The sequence below is a fragment of the Hyaena hyaena genome, unplaced genomic scaffold (assembly GCF_003009895.1).
Source record: "Hyaena hyaena isolate Hyena2069 unplaced genomic scaffold, ASM300989v1 scaffold_44, whole genome shotgun sequence".
Taxonomy (NCBI): Eukaryota; Metazoa; Chordata; class Mammalia; order Carnivora; family Hyaenidae; genus Hyaena; species Hyaena hyaena.
In genome coordinates this window covers 1416961-1442618 of record NW_024080676.1, presented here as the reverse complement: position 1 = coordinate 1442618, position 25658 = coordinate 1416961, and the positions used below count along the sequence as shown (strand labels likewise).

The 25658-nt window shown below is 36.3% G+C and overlaps 1 protein-coding gene across 3 annotated transcripts in view; it reads right to left on the bottom strand.

The window, feature by feature from the left end:
• EXOC6 (exocyst complex component 6) overlaps nucleotides 1-25658 on the bottom strand; it is a 222641-nt gene that overhangs the window by 71776 nt on the left and 125207 nt on the right. For all 3 annotated transcript variants that reach the window (XM_039230230.1, XM_039230232.1, XM_039230231.1), the window contains exon 18: nucleotides 5197-5376. In XM_039230230.1, coding sequence (XP_039086161.1) covers nucleotides 5197-5376 — 180 coding nt within the window. The remainder of the gene's footprint in view (nucleotides 1-5196; nucleotides 5377-25658) is intronic.

Here is a 25658-nt window from a genome sequence, read left to right as displayed (position 1 = left end):
ATGTCTATTTTTTTTTTTTAATTTCTGAGAGAGAGAGAGAGAGAGCGTGAGCAAGGGAGGGTCTAAGAGAGAGGGAGACACAGAATCTGAAACAGGCCCCAGGCTCTGAGCTAGCTGTCAGCACAGAGCCAGACGTGGGGCTCGAACCCACGAACTGTGAGATCATGACCTGAACTGAAGTCGGATGCTTAACCGACTGAGCCACCCAGGTGCCCTGAATTGTGTCTATTTTTTATATTATTCATCACCAGACTTCTATTAATGCAGAAAACCAAAAGTTAAATATGTTTGAAAGCAAAGAAACACATATCCTTCATGGAAGAAAAATTGGTATTTACAATTCAAACAGAAACAAGATCAGTTATTTAAGAATTCTATAGAGTAGTAGCAAATAAAAGCACAGAAAACTACATTGTGGCTAAAGATAAAATAGAGTTCAGAGAAAGGAAGAAATATGATCATCATTCATGATCTTTCATTTACTTCTACTGTAGAAGATAACGATTTGTTAGTATAAAATTTGGGTAAATTGGGTCCCCTTTGCAAATACACATATGAAGAAATTAAAGAGTCATTACCATTTATACATATCCTTTAGTGGTTGTAAATCCATAAAATATCTTTATTGAAACAAACACATGACTATCAGCATTTATGAAGAAAGGAAATATTCCTTGTTCTGTCTAGAAGCAGACCAGTGCTGGGTTTTTTGGCAGTACACTCACAGTAAAATGTTACTGAATTCCATTTGGCAGTCTTCATGAAGAGTAACTAGGTATATTCAAGTTGCTTAACAATCTTTTCTATTTACATATGAGTAAGTGGTGAATGAATGTTTAAAAACTTCTTATAATTCCTTTGGTTTTAAGTTTTCTAGTTAATATAAAATCTTTTTGTAAAAAAACAAAACTTACTTATAAATCAGACTTAAACCAAGTCTTATAATTGCACAGAAGAAAATGACTTGTATAATACATGCCAAGATGTTAAGTGGTTCTCTTGACAAGATAACAGGTAATGCTTATTTCTTCTATACTTAGATATATTTTCTATTGTCAGGAAAAAAAATATTAGAAATAAGAAGGGTTATTTGCATATCTGAAACATTAAGAAAATAAATATTATTTTGGGGATCAAATTTTAGATTCCAAGAATATTAATCTAGGAATGAAATAACATTTTCTTCACAGAGTAATATGACTTCACTGGCATCTGTTAGTCATTATAAGTAATGCACTCAACTTATACTTATTTAGTCACATCAATGCACTTTATAGTGAATATCTTATAGAATCAAATTTTTCAATGGCTATATAATGCAAAAGTATAGAACTCGGAGCTAAATAATATCAAGCTAAAAATGTAGGCATAAATACAACACACAAAAAAGTAAAGCACATTAAAGTGAAACTAATACTACAAAGGGTCTGGGTGCCTAGGTGGCTCAGTTGGTTGAGCATCTGACTTCAGCTCAGGTCATGATCTCACCGTCGTGAGTTCGAGCCCCACGTCGGGCTCTGTGCTCACAGCTCAGAGCCTGGAGCCTGCTTCAGATTCTGTGTCTCCCTCTCTCTCTGACCCTCCCCTGCTGATTCTATCTCTGTCTCTCAAAAATAAATAAATGTAGAAAAAAAAATTTTAAAAAGGGCCTTAGAACAGTAATAGAGGCAGAAAAGAGAAGACAAAACACTTATTAACAGTACTTACTTTATGCCAAGCACCCTACCAGGAAACTTTTTTATATACTATTTTAATTCATCCTATGATAGTCCTATGGGAAAATGGATTATAACCATTTTGTGAAGGTAAAAGGCTCAGAGGTTAAGCAACTTGCCAGGATTCTGGAGCTAGTAAATTATAAATCTATGGTTCAAGCAGAAGTCATTCTAACTCTAGAGCCCATCCTATGCTCTCCTCACTTCAGCAACCTGGACCCCAAGACTAATAAAAGATAAATGGGTTTTGTTTTAATTGAGTCAAAAAGGCAATTTCCCTTGAAGCAGATAATATGTTTAACAAGGCAGCTTAACATTTTGGGTAATGGGGTAATACTAGTCATTATTGCAAATACTGCCTATTTAGCTTGCTATCAATTTCTATGGTCAGCAGAGAGCTGATAAATATTTTCATATGGAAGCATATTCAATTACTTTACTTTTCCATTTCCTACATAGACCTGTACTGGCTGGAACAGTGCAAGTGAAGAGACACAGGTAAGGGAAGCAATATACCAATTCTATTACTCATCCAACCCGAGAAATAAGAAGTATCTACAGTGAATATTATTGGTCTTCTGAATCCTACAGCTTTCTATTGCTACCACAATGTAGTTAAAAAGTGAAAATAACAAAAAGTTCTTTCCTTGGGCTCCAACAAAACCATTAATATCCATTAATTTCTGTTGTTCTCATATCTTGTGAACAGACAACAGAATTCTATTGGTTGGATTATAACTTTTTTGGAACCATTGGAACCTTTAGCAGGAATATGGTCAGCAACTGGACATCACGATTTCCTGTGATTGAGAAAATATTCTTTTTTTTTTTAATTTTAATGTTTTATTTATTTCTAGGAGAGAGAGAGAGACAGTGTGAGCAGGGGAGGGTCAGAGAGAGAGGGAGTCACAGACTGAAACAGGCTCCAGGCTCCAAGTCGGCAGTCAGCACAGAGCCCGACGCGGGGCTCGAATCCACGAACCGCGATATCATGACCTAAGCGAAAGTCGGACGCTTAACCGACTAAGCCACCCAGGCGCCCCGAGAAAATATTCTTTTACAACAATGGCAGGTACTGACAGAAACTAAATACGCAAAGAAAGTAAAAGTGGAGCTTTTAAACTAAGTATTCTGTTGTAGGTACATTTTAGGGTTGTGTAGTGAAAGAGTCAGCTTTATCCTACAGAATCTACTTTTGTGTCTAATTATTTGCACTAATAGGCAATACTTTCACCATCCAAAAGAATGGTCCTTGGTCTCACAGCTCCCATTGACTCTAACTCACTGCATTGACCCTGAACAATGTCAAAGCTTGGATAGTTAGGGCACATGGCTACTACTTAACCCTCCATGTCTGTAAGTGGGATAGCTACTTCCACTAAAGCTGACTGATTTGGGACTAAATGTTGTAAATAGCCTTCTTAAGCTTCTTTGAGAATGGAAGGAGTCCAGAACTGGCCTCTCTCTCTATCTGGGCCCAAGGGTAACCTGAAACTAAGAAATCATTTTCAGCATAAAACATTCAAACAAAAATGGTAGCTTACATAACTTATGTTTCTTAGAAAAATAGTACATTTAATAATATTGCCTCTGTTTTTTACTTAAAAGAAAAAAAGACAGTCAAATATTTTATACAATTTCATATTTCAGAGAATATACTAAGCCATAATAAAATGATCAACTCTAGCTAAAACTTACAATAGTGAATAATTTAATATTTTTGCTTTGGAATTATGTTTCTAGTTTATTCCTTGAATAGGAATATATTGTTATGTCCATTTTCTCTTTTCTTAGCTGTGAAATATAATTTTCTATTAATCTGATCATGCCCTATACTTACTGTATTTGTTGGTCTGCACTGTACAACACTTTATTTCCTTTACAGGAAAACTCATGTTAAATGACATAAAAATCCAAAATGGCATATGAAGAATCACCTAAAACTATATCGAATATCATAACAGATTGCATGAGTGATCTAGTCAGTCCAGGAATCTGTCTCTCTCAGTGTTACTACAGTAGGAGAAAGGAGGATTTCCCTCCAGATGTTAGCCTCCTGAAGTGAGATATTTGCTCCAACCATTTCCAACATATAACCTCTCTTCAGCTTGCCAATTTATGCACAAAATTCCTACCCGTCACATCATGCCAAGCTCTGAAACAGATATTGCAACATAAAAATATGTTATGTATCTGTGTACATGTGTGTGCACACAGATATGTTTACTCTTGTAGACTGTTTTTGACTAGAAACATGGAGATGGATACTGGCAATGTGAATTCAAATTAATTCAACAATTATTTAAAATACACTGTGTGAGGAACACTTTCTTAGAAATTAGATGAAACAAGAATTAAACACATATACAGGTTCCCTTTTTTAACACAAGGAGAATAGTTAGGAATATAATATAATCCTTGAGTAAGCTTCTAAAAGTTCTTTGGCACAGATCTACTATTAAAATCTCTTTAGAAAATTCTTCTATTTATTTTTTTTTTAGCAGCATCTGCCTTCAACTATTCTAAATGGCCCTTTGGAGAAACTCACAATGGAGAGAGTAAAAAAATTTAGGAGAATAACTTTTTTTTTTTCATTTTAAACAGGAGAGATGGATGGAGGTTGTTGAGGAGGCTGGCTTGAGATTAAATACTTTATTTTTGTGTTCACCTACATCTCCTTTCTTTTCTCTCTTTCTTTCTATTATTTCAAACCAGGTGGATTTTTTTCTCTTGTGTTCATCTACATTTTACTGTGAAATAAAAAGCTCAACAAACTTTTTTTCTATTTTATTTGTACAAAAACTACTTCACTCATGTTTTAATAGTTCTATTATTTCTGAATACACCTAATGAAAAGCATGTTCATTCCAAGAGAAACTCTTTGGTCTTTGCATTCCTCATCTGAAGAATCCAATGCTTCAGCCTATTCAAACCCAAATATCCCTGCTATTTATATATATATATTATATATATTCACATATATATAATGTTTCATCTATATATGTGTATATATATATTTATTACATATATATATATATTTCATCAATAGATTGTTCAAAATGTAGATGCACTATTATTGTATATCAGGATAGAACAATGTTCCAGCTTTACCTTTTGCCTCTGGCCTAAAAATACCCATAGTTTCTTGACCTTTCTAACTGGAAAAGTTATTGATTATATTGACTTTAATGAGAACCACCCCTACTAAGAGTTTATGTCAATTTAAGTCTATATCGAATTTCAGGGTTTTGTTTGGTTTTGGTAGAAAAGAGTTGGTAGTTATTTTGGCTAAAAGTAAAATAAGTTAAAACTTCAAACAATTCTAGGTTAGAATTCTTTATAAATAGATCTGTAATAATGGAAAGAAAATATTCAAGCCATGAAGTTGGTTTAAGCAAGTAAACCTCAAATTAATATTAGATTCTAAATATATTTTAGTGAGCATATCATAATAAAATTTTTTGGAATTTTTCATACTTACAGGTAAATGAGTAAACACTTGAAAGATGCTTCTTAAAAAATTAATAAGATCCATTAAATAACCACTAGCTCTTCCATCTGGCTCAGACATTGTCCAGTCATAATCAGCGAGCTGAACAAATTCATCAATTTTTTGATTAAGTTTGGTATATATTTCTCCTTCTGCTGCATGTCGGGCATCCTGATAAGGGACAAAATAATAAAAAATAAGAAACAGTTATAGAAGCAGATAATTTAAAAACCTCTCTTGGGTGCTTGAGTGGCTCAATCGGTTAAGCATCCAACTTTGGCTCAGGTCATGATCTCATGGTTTGTGTGTTCGAGCCCCATACTGGGCTCTGTACTGACAGTGCTGAGCATGCTTGGGATTCTCTCTCTCTCCCTCTCTCTCTGCCTTTCCCCCACCCTTTCTCTCTCTCTCTCTCAAAATAAATAACCTTTAAAAAAAAGCTTTCTTAAAATTCTAAAATTTATTTTCTATTTTTCCTTGATCTAAAACTGTTGGGTTTTTTTTTAGCTGGCAGTAATCTATTTGACTGACATCACTTTTTTCCCCCCAACCTCCTTTATAGGGTGGGATAATTTATGAGTTATTAATTCTGAACTGTTCTCACAGCTTTAAGAAAACTCATAGGAGAGACAGAAGTGAAAAAACAGAAACTGTCAAGAACATAGAAGACATCCCTGTCCTCTGACTGAGAAAAATAAAGTTGGATGGTCACAGAAGAAATGGAATAGTTTCTGGTGTTTTAAGTTGAAGAGGCAAAAAAGAAAAGAGAAAAAAGAGAGAGTTACTTCTCAAAAGAGGAGAAAAGAAAGGAAGGGAGTGATGCAAAAACACCAGAGTAAAGATCTCCAGTCTCTCCTCCATAAAAGCAACAAGAAAACTTGCAAAAATAGTCAAAATCAACTGTTCCAGAACTCTGGAAATTAATTCAAACCTTGCAGCAATCCAAGCATTGTTTATTCAAGAAAAACAGCTATATCTTGGTAAGAAAAGGAGCTTTGCAGGGTTTTGATGTGCCCTTATTTTCATTCTTCTTCCCCTGCCCTAGCTCCACAGTATCCTTGAAAATCAACATTCTACAACTATGGTAAAAACCAGTAGCGTAACAGCTATCAAAGGGAGCAGAATGGGCTGGGAGCTCCTTCGAAACCACATCCTGGAAAATTATCATTATTTCAACTATCTGATGGTTTTCTAGAAGACCCCACTTGCAGGGATGTCTTTCTTTGATTTAAATTGGAGCTTGTCCAGTGCATAAAACCTTTTCTCTGGGGACATTTGTTGAAAATAATTAAAGGCAATTGTTTAATATGGCATATGCCTGAGGAAATGGATAACAGGGCACACAATCAGCTAACTTTAGCTTAAAAGGAAAACCTGGGGAATGAGATATACATAAATGACTCTGAAAGGCTATGACATATTCCCGGGAATCTACAAGGGTATGTACATGTGTAAGGCTATGTACAAGCTCAGAAAAGACCTGAGAGACTCTAAGTTCTCATCTATGACTGACCTTGAAGCTCTGTACAAGTAGGAAGTAAAGGTTAACACAGAGTTGTCAAATGCCTGAGTGCTGAAGGTATGCCCCAGTACCTACACAGAGTTCTTCTGCAAAGACTGGGAACTTATTGGTTCTAGGCTTTTAAGGAAATCTGTGTCCATACATTAGTTGACCACTAAGCTAACAAAGCAGAGACTTTAGTGGCCACAGAGAAAAAAGAATACAGACTTTATAGAATTAATTCAGAAAAGTCATGAGCAAGGAAGCAAGCAAGCAACCAACCAACCACCATAAAAAGCCAACAAACCTTGGGAAGAGAGGAGAATCTGATTTCTGGAATTGCCCCATATACTATTTAAGTGTCCTGTCTTCAATAAAATTTATGTCTTGCAAAGTAACAAGAAAGTATGACTCATATACAGGGGGGAAAAAAGCAATTAACAGAAATTCTTAGTGAGAAGTCTCAGTCATTAGACTTCTGAGACAAAGACTTTAATTCAGCTATTTAAAATATGTCCAAAGGATTACAGAAAATCACATTTAAAGAACTAAAGGAAAGTATAGCAACGCTTCACAAAATATAAATTAAAAGGCAGAATTGTTTTTTAATAGAAATTCTGGGGCGCTGAGTGGCTCAATCAGTTGAGCATATGACTCTTGATTTCAGCTCTGGTCATGATTCCAGGGTCATAGGATCAAGTCTTGTGCTGGATTCCATGCTGAGCATGGAGCTTGTTGAAGATTCTTTCTCTCTCTCCCCCTCTGCTCCTCTCCCCCATTCATGCTCGTTCTAGAGAGTCACCTGGGTGGCTCAGTCAGTTAAGCATCCAACTCATCCAACTCCTGATTTCAGCTCGGGTTGTTATCTGACCATTCATGTGTTCAAACCTGGCATAGGGCTTCCATGCTGACAGTATAGAGCCCACTTGGGATTCTCTCTCACTTCTCCCTACCCATCCCCTACTTGAGCTCTCTTTCTTACTCAGAGTAAATAAACTTTTTTAAAAAAAAAAAGAAATTCTGCTTTGAAAAGTACAATAAATGAAGTGAAAAAATTACTACAGGGGTTCAACAGATTTGGCAGGCGGAAGAAAAGGATTAGATTAACAATATAAACCAACTAAACCTAACAGACATCTATGGAATATCCCACTCAAAAATAGCAGAGCATGAATTACTTTCAAGTTCACAGGGGATGCTATCCAGAATAGGTTATATGTTAGGCCATAAAACAAGCCTTAAAAGGACTGAATTCATAGTAAGTATGTATTTCAACCACAATGGAATAAAACTAGAAATCAGTAATAGAAGGACATTTGGAAAATTCATAGATATGTGGAAATTAAACAACAGACTCCATTAAATAACCAATGGGTCAAAGAAGAAATCATGATCAAAATCAGAAAATACTTTGAGATAAAAAAAACAAAAACACAATACCAAAACTTATGGGATGCAATGAAAGCACTGCTTAGAGAAAATGTTACAGTATACATGCCTATATTATAAAAGAAAAAAGATCTCAAATGAATAAACTAAACTTTCACCTTAAAAAACTAGAAAAAGAGGAAATGGTAGTTGTGGGTTCTCACTCAGACAACAGCACTCTGAGAGACCACAGACTAGGCAGTGTGGCCTTTGAACGACAGCAAAAGGTCCCCGTGTCTATACTTTTTTTAAAGGCTCACATAAACTTAGGAAACATCTTGAAAGTTAAAAGTTAAAACTAGATGGATCTCTGCGTTTCTCTCAGTTTTTCTTTTCTTTTTGTTTCTTGAACTGCACAAGCCTCTGTAATACTTTTTACAAACATCTTAAGGAAGGTGAACAACTTACCACTCTGAACAGTAAAGCATCAGAGTGACAATGTCATATTTCTGACAAAACTAATACCTATTTAGATTTCTGACCGAGACTTCAGTATCACTAACCATTAGTTGTAACCTACTATATTTGAATAGAATTTAATCTAGTTTGCATTTTATATGATGTCTATGAATAAGACTGCTATAAAGACGCTGAGATGAGTATCTCACAACTCAGGGAGAGATACAATACTGTTGATCTCCCTTTATTCATGGTTTCACTTCCTGCGGTTTCAGTTACCCACAGTCAACCACAGTCTGCAAGCAGATGATCCTCCTTCTGACACTTCCCCAGATGGTCAACAGTAGCCTAATGCTATGTCAACAATGCCTACATCATTCACCTTATTCCATGTCATCGCATTGGCATTTTATCATCTTACATCATCACAAAAAGAAGGGGGAGTACAGGACAATAAGGTATTTTGAGAGAAAGGGAGAGAGAGAGAGAGAGGGAGGGAGCGAGGGAGGGGGAGAGAGAGAGAGAGAGCGCAACCATATTCATATAACTTTTGTTGCAATACACTGTTATAATTGTTCTATTTTATTATTAAGTATTGTTAACCTTTTACTGTGCCTAATTTATAAGCTAAATTTTATTAGAGCTAGGTGTGTATAGGAGAAAACAATACAAAAAGAATTTAGTACTATCCAAGGTTTCAGGCATCCACTGGGGATGTACTGGACATACCCCCTGAGGATGGGGTGGGGGGTTGTATAACAAAACATGACTAACGCTCTATTAGAGGTTTAACAAAGCATCCTAAGGAAACAATTACTACTTATTTGATAAAAAGCTTGATGGAGAGAGTATGTCATTTGAGTGGTAACTTCAAAAAATATAATCAGGAACCCTCACTAAGTATTTCAGTTTGTGTGCCTTAAGAAATTTTCAGGAGAACAGTGTGAGAAATGGTAAACATGAACAACAAAAATGTGCCATTTTCATATTTTAATGCTTTTTTTGCCTTCCTCCCCAGTTTTCACAATGTCTAACCACTCACTACTCACTGCCACTTTGGGCTGACAAAACCCAACTGTTGGTAGACGTCTTTCCATCTGCATGCCTGTTTTCACAGTAGGACAGGAACGGAAATTCCAAGAAAGGCTTTTCTTCTCTCCCCACTCTGAGATCTAACACAAATTTGACACAGGCAATACAAACTAACCACAGTGTGGAAACTACACTCAACTACAAAATAAAGTACTACTTTAAATAAAATAGGTATTTAAGATAAACTAATGTTAATGTCATTAATTGAAATTTTACTGAAGCACTACTAAATATGGGAGTAGCAAATTAGCTCTGACTCAAAACAGTTACTCTTTGCAACTTAAGCTGATAGGGTCTATTAAAATTTTTAATGCAAAGCAAACTTACTCAGAAAAACCTTAAGACTGAGAAGCTTAACATTAGTGTTTATCAATAACGTATTATCAACCATTATAAATTTGGCACTTTGAGTAATCTAGGTATAAAACATCACTGAAATGTACGCTCCATTAAGGCATGAAGTTTGTGCCTGCTTTAATTCACCTAGACTAGTGCTTGCTATAAAGTAGGCAACAGAGGTGTACTTGCTAAAATTTTTTAATTTCCTGTCTTGAAGTTTATAACCTGGTTGGAAAAGAAAACTATCTCAAATAAAATTATCACAGAATGAATAAATATTAACAATTAGCACTGAGTGAAGTCTAGTAAAAAGACAGCAAAAAAGGAGAGACCACATGTGCTGGAAAGGAGGTTTATGTCACTTGCTGATCCAGTTACTATTATTGAATAACCAGCTACCCCCAAATCTTAGTGGCTTAAAATAATAAGCATTTTATTATGCTTAAAGGCTCCAGTGGTTAGAAATGCAGACAAGGAACAGTGGGGATGAGTTCGCTTCACTGTATCTGGGAACTCAAATGGGACAACTTGAAAGCTGGGAATGAGACCCAACAGCTGGGGAATGGAATCATCCAGAGAGTTCCTCACTACATATCTGGCACCTGGGATGGGCAGCCTCTCTACGTGGCTTGGCCTCCTCCCAGCATGGTGGCTGCACGGTACCTGGACTTCTTTCATGGCAGCTCATGTGTGTTCCATACTCAGAGTAACTAGAAATAAGGTGGAAGTGCCATTGCCATTTATATTCTATCCTTGGAACTCTCACATTATTTTCACTGTACTCTACTGGTTAAAGAAGTCACCAGCCTGCCAGATTCAAGGGGAGGGGACACAGATCCCTACTTCTCCATAGGAAAATAGTCAAGGAATCTGATGCCATTTTAAAAATCACCATTCTGGGGGCGCCTGGGTGGCTCAGTCGGTTAAGCGTCCAACTTTGGCTCAGGTCATGATCTCACGGTTCGTGAGTTCGAGCCCCGCATCGGGCTCTGTGCTGACAGCTAGCTCAGAGCCTGGAGCCTTTTTCAGATTCTGTATCTCCCTCTCTCTCTGACCCTCTCCTGTTCATGCTGTCTCTCTCTCTCTCTCTCAGAAATAAATAAAAAAACATAAAAATAAATAAAAAATAAAAATCACCATTCTGCTAATAATGAAGAATTGAGAAATGGCCCATAAAGAATATGGACCATGGATTTGAGAAAATGGAAAGGGGTTTAATTTTCACTACTTCACTTTTTCACATTTTGAGCAAATAGCTTTACTTTTGTAAATCCTATTTTTTTCATCTATGAAAAGAGAATCACCATCATAACCTCAGAGTGCTGTCTTGAGGAAACTTCTATAATTAATGTAATGTACCTAACAATACTTGGGACCTAAAAGGTGCTCAAAAATATGTTTGTTTCCCTACATTAACTAGTGTTGGGTACCTAGTAACGCTCAAGATATGTTTATTGAGTGAATTGCTTGGAAACAATTAGCAAATTGAAACTCCAAGCCATTCAAATTGCCCAAGTTAGCTTAACTTACTGTGGTTACCTGCATGTAATGGAAAAAAATATTGGGTATTAAACATTCAGAAAATGATTTTTTTTAACACGAAATGGTAGAGAAATGGAAAAGGGGGTCACATTTAATATGAGTTAGTCACAGCATTAATATATATCTCTTTAACCTAAAGCATTAGGAGCAGATATTCAAGACGGCAAATGCCTACAGCCCACAGAACTATACCACAACACATTTTTACTGATAACATTTAAATGTCAATTTCTCAAAGCAACATAAATGTTTATTTACCTCTTTGCATTTTGCCCCAGTGTTCAAAATCAGCCCCCACTATTTCATGTCTTACTACCTTTACTGAATCTAAGGAGATGAATACAGATCGTTTCAGAGGTGAAGCTAGACTGCCATTCTAGAAGGCATCCACGTAAAGGGGAGCCTGAAACTCAGAAGTGCATTAATTATCCCATAATACTCAGCTTACTTCCCTTATATCCCAAAGCAAAGACAATTTGGAGTCTGATTTTTCCTAACCTCTACTATACCTATCTGCACTCAAAATGCTCAATATGATTTTTCTTGCCTTTCTGGGATGCCTCTAACATAGGCAGGAAGGGAAAAAGCTGCCTACAAAATTTTAAAAACCAGTTTTCAAGAGACTCCTCTCCTCTAAACTACACTAAAGTACTTAGTGAAACTTAATACATTTTTTAATAGCTGTTCCTTTAAAATTCTAATTTCAACCCACTATTAATTTTTTATTATTTTAAAAACTTTTTAAAGTTTATTTATTGGGGGGGGGGGACTGGAGAGACAGAGAGAGAGGGAGAGAAAGAGAGAATCCCAAGGTGGCTCCACACTGTCAGCGCAGAGTCCAATGTGGCGGGGTGGGGATATGAGGCCTCGGACTCACAAACTGCAAGATGATGGCCTGAGCCGAAATCAAGAGTAGGATTTACAATCAATGAAACACTAGGGACACCTGGGTGACTCAGTCAGTGAAGCATCCAACTCCGGCTTAGGTTATGATCTCACAGGCTTGTGAGTTCAAGCCCCACAGTGGGCTGTGCTGACAGCACAGAGCCTAAAGCCTGCTTTAGATTCTGTGTCCCTCTCTCTCTCTGCCCCTCCTCCCCTTCTTTTGCTCTGTCACTTTCAAAAATAAACACTTAAAAATTTTATATTTAAAATCAATAATATACTGGGGTGCCTGAGCAGCACAGTCAGTTAAGCCTTGGACTCTTGATTTCGGCTCAGGTCATGATCTTAGGGTTCATGAGTTTGAGCCCTGCATGGGCCTCTGTTCTGACAGTGTGCAGCCTGATTGGGATTCTCTCTCTCTCCCTCTCTCACTTGTCCTTCCCGGCTTGTACCTTCTCTCTCTCAAAATAAATAAATATAAAAGAATTTTTTTTAATTAAAATAAATCAGTGACATACTTTTTTAAAGTTTATTTATTTATTGAATATTAATTTATTTAAGTAATCTCTATACCCAATGTGGGACTTGAATGCACGACACCAAGATCAAGAGTTGCAAGTTCTTCCAACAAAACCAGTCATGTGCCCCAATGATATACTTCTTAATTACCCTTTTAACTATACAAAATTTTACTGAAAGAATATTATTTCACATTTTCCTGGATTTTTTTAAGGCAATTTGGGACAATTAAAAATTAACAAAAGTTGAGCTGGAAAGAGCAACCAAATATCTAGAAATTTTGAAGTCATTAAGGAAAACAAACACTGTATGTGAAGAAAGAAAAATTATAAAAATGATGATGAAATCATTCACATTATAGTGAAATTAATTTATTATAATTATATGCTTTCTGGATAAAGTGATTCAAAGCCCACTAATTTTCTGAAAAGGAAATAAGAAAAATAAATGAACCACAAATGTATTTATTACTTTTTGTTTTTATTATCTAGAGTTCTGCTAAGTACAGGTGATCCTTAAACCATGTGGGTTTAAGCTGCATGGGTCCCTATATACGATTTTATTCAATAAATACTCAAGTACTATAAATATATTTTTTCCTCCTTATGATTTTCTTAACATTTTCTCTTCCCTAGCTTACTTTATTGTAAAAAGACAGTATATAATACATATATAAAATACGTGTTAATTGACTCATCATTAAGGCTTTCTGTCAACAGTAGGCTGTTACTAAAGTCTGGGGAAAATCAAAAGTTATGGATTTTTGGAGTACCTGACTGGAGTGCCTCAGTCAGAAGAGTATGCAAATCTTGATCTTGGGGTCATGAGTTCAAGCCCTACGTTGGGTATAGAGCTTACATAATCAATAAATTATACAAGGATTTTTAACTGTGGGGAAGGGGAGAAGGTCCAGCGTCCCTAACCCCCACATTGTTGAAGGGTCAAATGTATTCTATTTTTCTGAGACGATACCAAGAACAGGTTCTACTTTTCACATAAACTAGGCGAGTCAAGATAATTTCTCAACATAATAAATGTAATTTAGGGCAGGGGTATTTAGATTTTTAGAAGTTTATTAGTACTTTCCACAGTGTATAATAGCAAACAAAGAAATCTAAGGCAGTAGATGGCTGTGCTGTGTGAAAAAGTTTCAGACAGTAGTCCTAGGCAGAATTTAAATTCAACACTTGAAAGAACCTTGCTAAGGGCTACGGATTCTGCTGGTTTTGCAATCCAGGCAAATATAATCATTAGAAAACATATGTACATGAACCGCGTGAATTGACTCACTACATTTTATTTTCAAAGAACCAAGAGCAAGCAAAAAAACCAAAGTTTTCATTGTATCTCTTCCTGTACTTACACACAAGAATACACTAAACTATTTGATAAGATACTTCTAAAAATGATTTCTCATTTTAAGTTAGGGACTGTTAAGAAAATTAGTTAGGACCTCCTAGTTAAGTTCTACTACAGTTGAAACTAAAATACTCTCAATCCTTAAGATCCCACCAGAAAGTCAGGAACATAGCAACTAACTCCTAAATTAAAATTTTTTTTAAAGATTTAGCTTAAGCACACCCAGGTGGTTCAGTCAACTGAACATCTGACTCTTGATTTCGGCTCTGGTTAAGCTCGATGTCAGCTCTGCATCCATAGCACAGAGACTGTTTGGGATTCTCTCTCTCAGCCTCTCATCTACTCACTTTCTCTTTCTCAAAAATAAATAAACTTTAAAAAACAGATTTAAAATTTTTTTTTAAATTTAAAAAACATTTAGGGGCCCCTGGGTGGCTCAGTTGGTTAAGCATCCGACTCTTTTTGGTTTCAGCTCAGGTCATGATTTCACTGTTGGGGAGTTTGAACCCCATGTGGGGCTCTGCACTGACAGCACGGGCGGGGCCTGCTTGGGATTCTCTCTCCCTGCTCTCTGTCCCTTCCCCGCATGTATGCACACTCTCTCTCTGTCAAAAATAAATAAACATTAACAAAAAGATTTAGCTTATAAACAATTCTGCTTGTTAAAGAAACAGTGCCCTCTGTAGGCAGAAGTCCAGCACAGTTTGAGAACTATTTTTCATTTCAATATGTAAGAATTAAATGATATCATATTATCAGTGGTTCTCAACCACAGGTGTGCAACAGAATTACCTGAGGAACTTTTTAAAATCTATACATGCACAAACTCTAGCCTATTACTCCTGGGATGTGAGCATGTGTGTTTTACATAAAAATTAAGTAGTAATGGCTAAACATTTTAGGAAACATCTATGATTTACTATCATCCACTCCCCCTTCTTAGAACAATCCTCAAATATATTTTGGAAAATCCCTCGGCCCCCATTCACAGCTCTACCTGGTCTAGATCGAACTGAACCCACAATTAGCTCCAAGAATGAATTCTGATGAATTTAGGTAAATTAACAATTATCACCCTCTTACCCACAGAGTGTTCCAAAGCACCTCATAGAGGGCGCCACTCACTCTTCCTTTAGGTGACCGAGCATAAGGATATAAGGACTGGAACTGTGACTGCGCAGCCATTTTGTTACTAGAAGGAGAGCCCACAGCTGCTGGGCACCACACGTAGTTGGACGATGAGGCCAAAACTGCATAAAGCAGAGCAAGAAGGACAAACTGGGTTCTTGGTGACATCTACTGAGCAGCGGGCTTCAGCTTCACATGAAACTTTCCCTCTTCTTGGATTTCCAGTCACATTTAGTTAATAATTTCTCTATTTAGGCAGTTTGAGTTGGTTTTTCTGGCAGTTCTTGTCAGTATTCTGTTAATAGCCTGATTAATCCAAGTATCTTATTTATATCATTTTATTCAACATTCTAAAAAAGGTTACATTTAATATTACTCATTTGGACGAAGGGAAACATTACTTGACACTTTTCTGAGCCTTAAAAATTTAAGCCAGAGAAAAGTAGAACTGTCAAAAGAAGGAGCTATACTCCCTGGCTAATTTCTTCCTGCTCTAGTTCAAAATGATGACGCTCCAATAATCTACGATCTTGATCTAGAAATATTAGTAGCATACACTGTCTAACTCATTAGCCACTTTCACTACTGCCACTGTAGACAGAGGGGGAAAAAGATACAACTAAACACAGAATCCTATTAGTTAGTTATGATGGGGAAGGGGTGTGATTGGGGTAGTGAAAAAGAAATACATGTAAGATAACTACAGACTTTCCAGGAAAGGAGGCAAGAAAAATGGTGCTACCACTGTAAAAAATTAGATAGGCAGAAAGAAAAGCCGATTAAAGAAATTATGATTTTTTTATTTTTTAATTTTTAAAAATGTTTTTTATTTTTGAGAGACAAGACAGAACATGAGCAGGGGAGGCACAGGGAGAGCAGGAGACACAGAATCTGAAGCAGGCTCCAGGCTCTGAGCTGTCAGCATGGAACCTGCTCGAACCCAGAATCCGTGAGATCATTACCAGAGCCAAAGTCTCATGCTTAAATGACTGAGCCACCCAGGTGCCACTATTTAGATATTTTAGATGTCAGTGTGATAATCAGGGGAAATTGTTTTATTTACATATTTGGTACCTAAAATCAACTGAAAAACAAAAAATTATTTGCTTGCTTATGCCTCAAATTAATTTAGTGAAACAGCAACTCTTCACCAGGTTTTTTTTTCATTATACTATATTACTAAATTAAAAAACAGAAGTTGTTGGTTTTAGGATATGTGTTGTATCTTATACTCACACAAATCATATACTACCACCTGGTAAATAACACCCTAAGTTAAACAAAGCTGTAGATCTGCTCCATAATTGGCTAAGAAGTCAAATATAAAAAGCCAAGGAAAACTTACATTAATTAGAAGACCTGAAGTCTTAATAACTAGAACTTTCTAAAAATTTTTCTTCATAAAAGAACACAGTCAACATAAAGAATAAACCAAGGGGGGCGCCTGGGTGGCTTAGTCGGTTAAGCGTCCGACTTTCGCTTAGGTCATGATCTCGCGGTTTGGGGGTTCGAGTCCAGCGTCGGGCTCTGTGCTGACTGCCGGCTCAGAACCTGGAGCCTATTTCAGAATCTGTGTCTCCCTCTATCTCTGGCCCTCCCCTGCTCATGCTGTCTCTCTCTCTCTCTCCTAGAAATAAATAAAAATATTTAAAAAAAAAAACAAGAATAAACCAAGGATTCGTAATTTCATCGTTCTAAAGTCAGCAAGTCACAAATAGTATACTATATATTCCCTTAGAAATACAGGTTACTGGAGGAGTTATAGTTAATTATACCAAAACAACTTCTATGGAGCAAATCCAAAAATTTCTTAGAGTAACTAGAGTTAGATGTGTAAGCTGAAGCTTACATTAGCTTTCACACACAAAGCTACGGCCCAGATGAGGGATAAAGTAGCTGAAAACAGAAATTTAAGCAAACTGATCCTGACTGCTTCTAGAATAAATTTTATTTTCTCCAAGAATAAATATTCAAAACATAATGAAGCCAAAACTGACTTTTAAATAAACTATGCATGCTTATTAACATAAAATGAGTAAATACGATTTTATATTCCTTCTTCTGGGTCACTGTATTTTAAATTCAGTATCTCTGAACTTTCTGATCTTGAGCTTTCTAGCTTCTGTAAATGATTTTTCTTAAGTTTATTTACTTATTTTGAGAAAGAGAGAGAGAGAAAGCATGAAGAGGGGAGGGGCAGAGAGAGAGGAGAGAGACAGAATCCCAAGCAGGCTCCACAAGGCCCGTGCAGAGTCCGATGTGGGGCTGGATCCCATGAACTACAAGATCATGACCTGTGTCGAAGTCAGACACTTAACCAACTGAGCCACCCAGGTTTGGGTGAATGGTTTATGTCAGTTCCTCCCTTCCCTCATCTCTCCTGATTGCAAATGTCTTCATCCAGGCAGATAACATGAATGAATCTGTCAGACAAGATGACTGTGGCAGGCAGGATGATTATAAAGCATGAATCTCATCTAAAGGTATTCAATTCACAACTCTACAAAACCAAATTAAATATGTCTACAGAACCAAATTTATCTATTTTATAGACACTAATTATTTTTGTAGTTATTTACCCTTTTCAATTAAAAAATTCTAGTCATTAAGAACTATCCCAATTCAGCAGCTAGCACAGTACAACAGAAATGTTTTTGTTCAGTAAACATCATTTAATATTTTCTGCCAGGCCAAAACTATGTATAAGTTTAGAAAAAACTTCCAAGCAATTATCACTTTTTCCTAAGAATGTGTTTTGGGACACAATCAACGCCTTACTACCTAAAGTCTTAACTTTAGATAGGACAAAATTCTTTTATTACTTATTCCTTATCAAAGTAGTTTGTCCCAGAAAAACCTAATTCCTTATACGGCCATTTCGCTTCCAGCGATATGAAGGAAAGGATGATATATGCATAGTTCATTTTATTGCACTTTGCAGATACTGCAATTTTTACAAATTGAAGGTTTGTGGTTACCCTACATCAAGCTAAGTCTAACCACACCATTTTTCCAACAGCATTTGCTCATTTTGTCTGTCACATGATGATAATTCTCCCAATATTTCAAACTTTTTCATTATTATTCTAGTTATGTGATCTTTGATATTACTATGTTATGTGATCTTTGAAGTTACTACTGTAATTGCTGCAGGGTACCAAAAATGGCCCACATATAAGTCAGCAATCTTTTTTATTTTTATTTTTTTTTTGAGAGAGAGAGAGCATGTACTAGTGGGGAAGGGGCAGAGTGGGAGGATAGAAGCTCCAAAGTGGGCTCTGTGCTGAAAACATGAGCGGTCAACCATGAGATCATGACCTGAGCCAGTCGGACGCTTAACTGACTAAGCCACCCAGGTGCTCCAGAAAAACATGTGATTTCCTTTTCTTGTCTTACTCAACTAAGTAGACTTCCATATGATGTTGAAAAGGAATGGTGAGAGGGAACATTCTTGCCTTGCTCCTTAGTGGGAAAGCTTCAAATTTCTCACCATTAAATACGTTAGCTATAGGATTTTGTATTCTTTATCAAGTTAAGAGAAGTGCCTCTCTATTCCTAGTTTACTGAGAGTTTTTCTTATGAATGGGTGTTAAATTTTGTCAAATACTTTTTCTGTATCTATTGATATGATCCTTTTATTCTTCTTTAGCTTGCTGATGTGATGGATTATATTAACTGGTGATGTGATAGATTATATTAAACAACTTTTTATTGTAGTTGACACACAATGTTACATTAATATCAGGGGTATAACAGTGATTTGACAAGTTTATACATTATGCTATGTTCACCACAGTATGGCTACCATCTGTCACCATACAATGCTATTACAATACCATTGCTATATTCCCTATGCTGTACTTTTACCCCTGTGATTTATTCATGCATTAACTGGTTTTTAAATGCTGAGCTAGCCTTGTACACATGGGATAAATTCCACATGGTCATGATGTAGAATTCCTTTTGTAAACTGCTGGATTCAATGTGATAATACTGTGTTGAAGACTTTTACACCTATGTTCATGAGGGATAGTGGCCTGCAGTTTCCTTTTCTTGTAATGTCTTTGTCTGGTTTTGGTATTAGAGTAATGCTGACCTCAGAACGAATTTGGTAGTATTCCCTCTGCTCCTATGTGAAAGAGACTGGTGTAATTTTTTCCTTAAATGTTTGATAGAATTCATCAGTAAACCCATCTGGGCCTGGTGCTCTTCCTGTTTGGAAAGCTATTAGTCATTGATTCAATTTCTTTCATAAACATAGACCTATTCAGATGTTCTATTTCTTCTTGTGTGAGTTTTAGCAGACTGTGTCTTTCAAGAAATTGGTTATCAAAGCTGTAGGCACAGAGTTGTTAATAATCCTTTACTCTCCCTTTCTTCCTTGACTCACGTGTTATTTAGAAATGTGTTGTTTAATCTCCAAATATTTGGGGATTTCCCAGCTTAGCTTTCTGTTATTGATTTCTTATTTAATTCCACTGTGGTCTGAGAGCAGCCACTGTATGATTTCTTTTATTTTTTTAAACGATTATTTATTTTTGGGAGAGAGAGACAGAGCGCAAGCAGGGAAGGGGCAGAGACAGAGGGAGGCAAAATCCGAAGCAGCTCCTGGCTCTGAGGTGTCAGCATAGAGTCCGACGCAGGGCTAGAACCCACGAACCATGAGATCATAACCTGAGCTGAAGTCAGACGCTCAAGTGACTGAGACACCCAGGCGCCCCAGATTTCTATTCTTTTAATTTTGCTAAGGTGTGTTTTATGGCCTAGAATATGGTTGTCTGGGTGAATGTCCCACATGAGCTTGAGAAGAATGTATATTCTGCTGCTGTTCAATGAAGTAGTCTATAGATGTTGATTATATCCATGTGACTGACGGTGTTATGGGGTACGACTATGTCCTTACTGATTTTGTTTGCTGGATCTGTCCATTTCTTTTTTTTTTTTTTTTTTAATTTGCCATCTAAACCATTTTTTTTAATGTTTTATTTATTTCTAGGAGAGAGAGAGACAGTGTGAGCAGGGGAGGGTCAGAGAGAGAGGGAGTCACAGACTCTGAAACAGGCTCCAGGCTCTGAGCTGGAAGTCAGCACAGAGCCCGACGTGGGGCTCGAACCCACGAACCGCGAGATCATGACCCAAGCGAAAGTCGGACGCCTAACTGACTAAGCCACCCAGGCGCCCCTGGATCTGTCCATTTCTGATGGAGGGATGTTGAAGTCACCAACTATAACAGTGGACTCATTCATTTCTCCTTGATGTTCTTTCAGTTTTTGCTTGACATATTTTGACCCTCTGTTCTGAGGCATATGTACACTATGGATTCTTATGTCTTCTTGGAGAACTGACCCCTTTTATTATTATGTAATGCCTTTCTTTATCCCTGATAACTTTCCTTGCCCTGAAGTCTGTTCTGTATTAATATGCCCCACTTTTTTTGATTAGTATTAACATGGCCTTTCTCCATCCATTAAATCTATTATGTATCTTTATATTTAAAATAGGTTTTGTAAATAACACATAGTTAGGTCTTGTTTTATTGATCCATTCTGATGATGTCTTTCAATTAGTATTTTTAGGCTATTGATGTTTAAAGTGATTACTGATACAGCTAGATTAGTATTTGCCATATTTGTTACTGTTTTCTATTTGTTGCACTTGTTCTTTGTTCCTACTTCTATGTTCCACTCTTTTTCTGCCTTTTGTGATATTGAATATATGTACAATTCCATTTTCTTTCCTTTTTTAAAATATCAGTTATGCTTTTTTAACTTTTTAGTAGTTGCCCTACAGTTTCCAATATACATTTATAATAATGCCAAGTCCACTTTCAAATAACACTATTCTTCCTCTTGTGCCATTACTGACATTCATTTCTCTTATATATAAACATATATAAGCATACACATACATACACACAAAGTATACATAAGTGAATACACTGTTATCATTCTGAACAAACTCTTATCTATGAGATTAAGAATAAGAAAAATAAAAGTTTTTATTTTATTTTCATTTACACTTTCTCTGATGCTTTTCCTATCTTTATGTAGGTCTGAGTTTACGTCCTAGATCATTTTTTATCTCCAAAGAAGTTATTTTAACCTTTCTTGCAAGGCAAGTCTACTGGCAACAAATGTCTTCAATTTTTGTTTGTCTGAGAAAGACTTTCTCCCTCACTTTTGAAGGATAACATCACAGGATATAAAATACTAGGTTAGTGGGTGTTTTTCTCTCAATACTTTAAATATTTCACTCCATTCTCTTCTTGTTTGCATGATTTACAAAGAGAAGTCAGATGTAATTTTTTTTTTGTTAACTCTAGGTAAGGGGTTTTTTCCTCTAGCTTCTTTGAAGATTCTTCATCTTTAATTTTGTGCAGTTTGAATATGATATGCCTATGTGTAACATTGGTGTTTATTCTGCTTGATGTTCTTAAGCGTTCTGGATCCATGGTTTAATGTTTGACATTAATTTGGGGAAATCCACAGGCAATTACTGCATGAAGTATTGCTTCTGTCCCTTTCTCTTTGTTCTTTTAATATTGTGTCCCACTGTGTCTATGTTAGGCCTTTTGCAGTCATCCCACAATTCTTGAATATTCTGTTTAATTTTTTTCAGTATTTTTCTCTCTTTGCCTTTCTGTTTTGGAAGTTTCTTGTGACATACACTCAAGCTCAGAGATTCTTTCCTCAGCTGTGTCTACTAATGAGTACATGAAAGGCATTCTTCATTTCTGTTGTATTGCTTTCGATCTCTAAATATTTCTTTCTGATTGTTTCTTGGATTTTCCAGCTCTCTGCTTACATTATCTATCTGTTCTTTTATGTTGTCTACGTTATCCAATAAAGTCCTTAGCATATTAATCATAGTTTTAAAATAGATTCTTCATCTGATAATTCCAATATCGCTGATATATCTGAAACTGCTTCCAATACTTACTCCAGCTCTTCAAATTCTACTTTTTGCTTTTTAGTCTTCCATGTAACTTTTTCTTGATAGCTGGACATGATGTACTAGGTGAAAGGAACTGCAATAAATAGTACTTTAGTAATGTGGTGGTAAGGTGTGAGGGGAGAGGAAGTGTTCTATAATCTTGATTAAGTGACAGGTTTTTAAAAACAATTTTTATTATTTAGGTATAGTTGACGAGGTCACAGTCTTTAAGTAAGCTTTGCCCCTTAGCTGTAAACTTTGCAAGTGCTTCTCACTTCTACCCCTTAGACCGAACAGGATGGCTAGAGCAGGCTAGAGTTGTGTGTTTCCCTTCCCCAATATGGTAAGGCTCTGAAAAAAACCTCAATAGTTCAGGCACTGGTACACAGTTTCTTCTGAGGTTAGGTCTTAAGAAGAAAAGAAAACTTAAAGATCAGAATGCTCTGGTATATTTCAAAATGGCTCCTTTTTCTTCCCCCCTGCTGGAAGCACAAGACCATTATTCTTCAGTCCTCAGTGGGAGAACTTGGTAGAGCCCCAGGAGGTACAACTCACAAAAGTGTGAGCCCCACTATGATGGGGTCCCCATGGAGTTTCAACTCCGTGACTTGTCCACAATGAACCTCCAGCTATTTATCAATTACAGTTCAGGTTTTCCCAACCCAATACTGATTCCTAGGGAAGCTTCTGCTCTGTTAAGTTGTGGTTCTCTGTATTTTCCTATCTGTCTCTCTCCAATTTGGGGGCCAGCAATTAGCCCTATGATCTCACTTCTCTGATAGATCAAAGTTTTCTCAGTTTCTTACTTGTCAGGACACAGTGATGATTTCCAAGCTCTTTACATGCCAGACTGGAAACTACAAGACTATGTTTACCTCTTAATAATTAATTGAGCTATATATAATTTTTGCATTTATAAGTTGTGCATATTTACATGTAAGTTACACTGAAATTAAAAAGAGTTTTTAAAAGTCCACGTACTGTGCCCTTGCTCCATAGGAAGAAAAATTTCAAACTCTTAATCAAAAACAATTTACCACTGTCACTTTAACCATAATTCTAAAAATACTTTGCTACACAGTCATCAACAGATTTTAAAAAGGCAAATTAGAAAAAGAATGAGAAGCATATTCCTTCCAGGCATTTACAGTTGAAATCACTGCCAGGCCTCTTTACATTGGCAGGTTGGAAAAACTCCCTGGAGCAAAAGTTAAAGAGCTCTGACGCCAGAGAAAAAGAACTAGGCCATTTCTCTACTATACAGATTAAAAAAGTAATGTATTCCCATTTCCCCCCTCCATTCTGATGCAAATCTTTTTAGTCAGAAGTCTTAAAGTAGCTCTCAGTGTGGGTCCAGGTTAATTTCAAACAGCTGAGGTACTGCTTGAGGGCAGGAACTACTTATTTAAACTCTTTTGTATCACTCACAGATTTAGCAAAATGAAAGGCATGCTAACAAGAAAGTTTATGTAATATTTCATAAAGTAAGCAAATATGGTAAAAATCAAACACTTTGTGAATCTGTGCTTTTTGCAGGGGACACATGGGGATGTGGGTAAAAGAACTTCATATGCTTATTTCCATAATCATTAGGCAACTAAATAGGAATATGTTTGCTAGGTCACTGGACTGAAAAGAATTAGGCTAAAAGGTTAATAACTAAGCAATCCATGCTAATGTCTGTAATCAAGACTGTACTTTAATCAGCTCTGTGAAAGAGGCAACAGGCTGACTATTCCCTAGGAATGGAAATTCCCCCTATGTCATTCAATAATTCACTTTAATATTGACTTAATAATTCTCACTATTGAATTGCTTCCTCATATCAGAGTTCAAGACGGAGTCCTCTTGAAACAGACAAAAATGACAACAGCTCTTATCCTCATTTCATAAAATAGAAAGGGCTGGGGCGCCTGGGTGGCTGAGTCGGTTAAGCGTCCGACTCTCGCTTAGGCCATGATCTCGCGGTTCGTGGGTTCGGGCCCCGCGTCGGGCTCTGTGCTGACTGCCAGCTCAGAGCCTGGAGCCTGTTTCAGTCTGTGACTCCCTCTCTCTCTGACCCTCCCCTGCTCACGCTGTCTCTCTCTCTCTCCTAGAAAAAGTAAAAAAAATAAAAAAACATTTAAAAAATAAAATGAAAGGGTTTCCTGAATTATGTGTGGAAATAAAGCAAAAAACAAACAACAACAACAAAAAAGGGTGCTCTACTAGAGCTACACTTGACTTCCTGATTTCCAAGTAAATCCAAGGAGTATTCTATAGCAGTTGTAGTTTCAACTAAATATCAATAACTTAAGAGGACCACTGAAATGATGAACCAGAGCTAACATTTCTAAGCACTCCCTTCCAAAAGGTAGATTTGGAAAGTACAGTTCCAAGATCCCTTAATCCAAAAGCATCACGTTCCAGTATCTTTGGTTATTTGACTTACAACTGAAAAGAAAATTTTGTTGAAGATCCCTAGTTATGCCAGATGTCAAGGCAGTTCATGTTTTAATGAAAGTACAGAGTCAGCTTGTTAAACAGCTTGTTAAATTTAATGTTAACAGTTAAATATGATTACAACTCCAGTCCTTAGTAAATCTCTTCTTAACAGCATATGAGTAACAACACATGGACATAAGGATAGAGAGCAAAAATGAAAAAGAAGAAAGACTGTGTAAAATCTAATATAAAAGAAAAGAATTTGTCCTTGGATTACAAAAATGCACAAAAACTTATGGACTTTCCTCCCATACTATGGTACTTATCACACCGTACTGTCAAGTGTCTTTTTATAGTTTTTTCTCCTATGAGCTTCTCAAGGTCAGGGATACATTTTTATATTCTCAGCACCTAATAGAGTGCTCAGAGCACAGATGATGTACAACAAATGGCACTGTGCTAATTATCTCCTTTAAACTTCTTAATAATTGTATGAGGTAAGTAACACATCACTACTCAAATTTTATAGAAAAAAACCCAGGAAATATTAGAATTAAAGAATATGCCCAAAGTCACATAACAGTCTAACTCCAGAATATATGCCCTTAATTACTGTACTATACTATCTGGACAAATAAATGCCTGTTTTGTCCAGTTTCTGTCTGTTTTAATAACTAATTTTATCTACTCACTCACTCAGACATCATCTGCATTTGTGCCTTATGCATCAGGATGACTATATGAGCTCAAAAATCACCAGAAAAACATAAGATTTGGGGACTAACCAGGTAATTTTAGAAGCCAAGAGTCATTTCTAAACTTCACATTTTAAAAGTGTCGTTACAGTTAACATTAAATTAGTTATTTCTGAATACGAGTGTACTGAATTTCTTAAATGTAAATG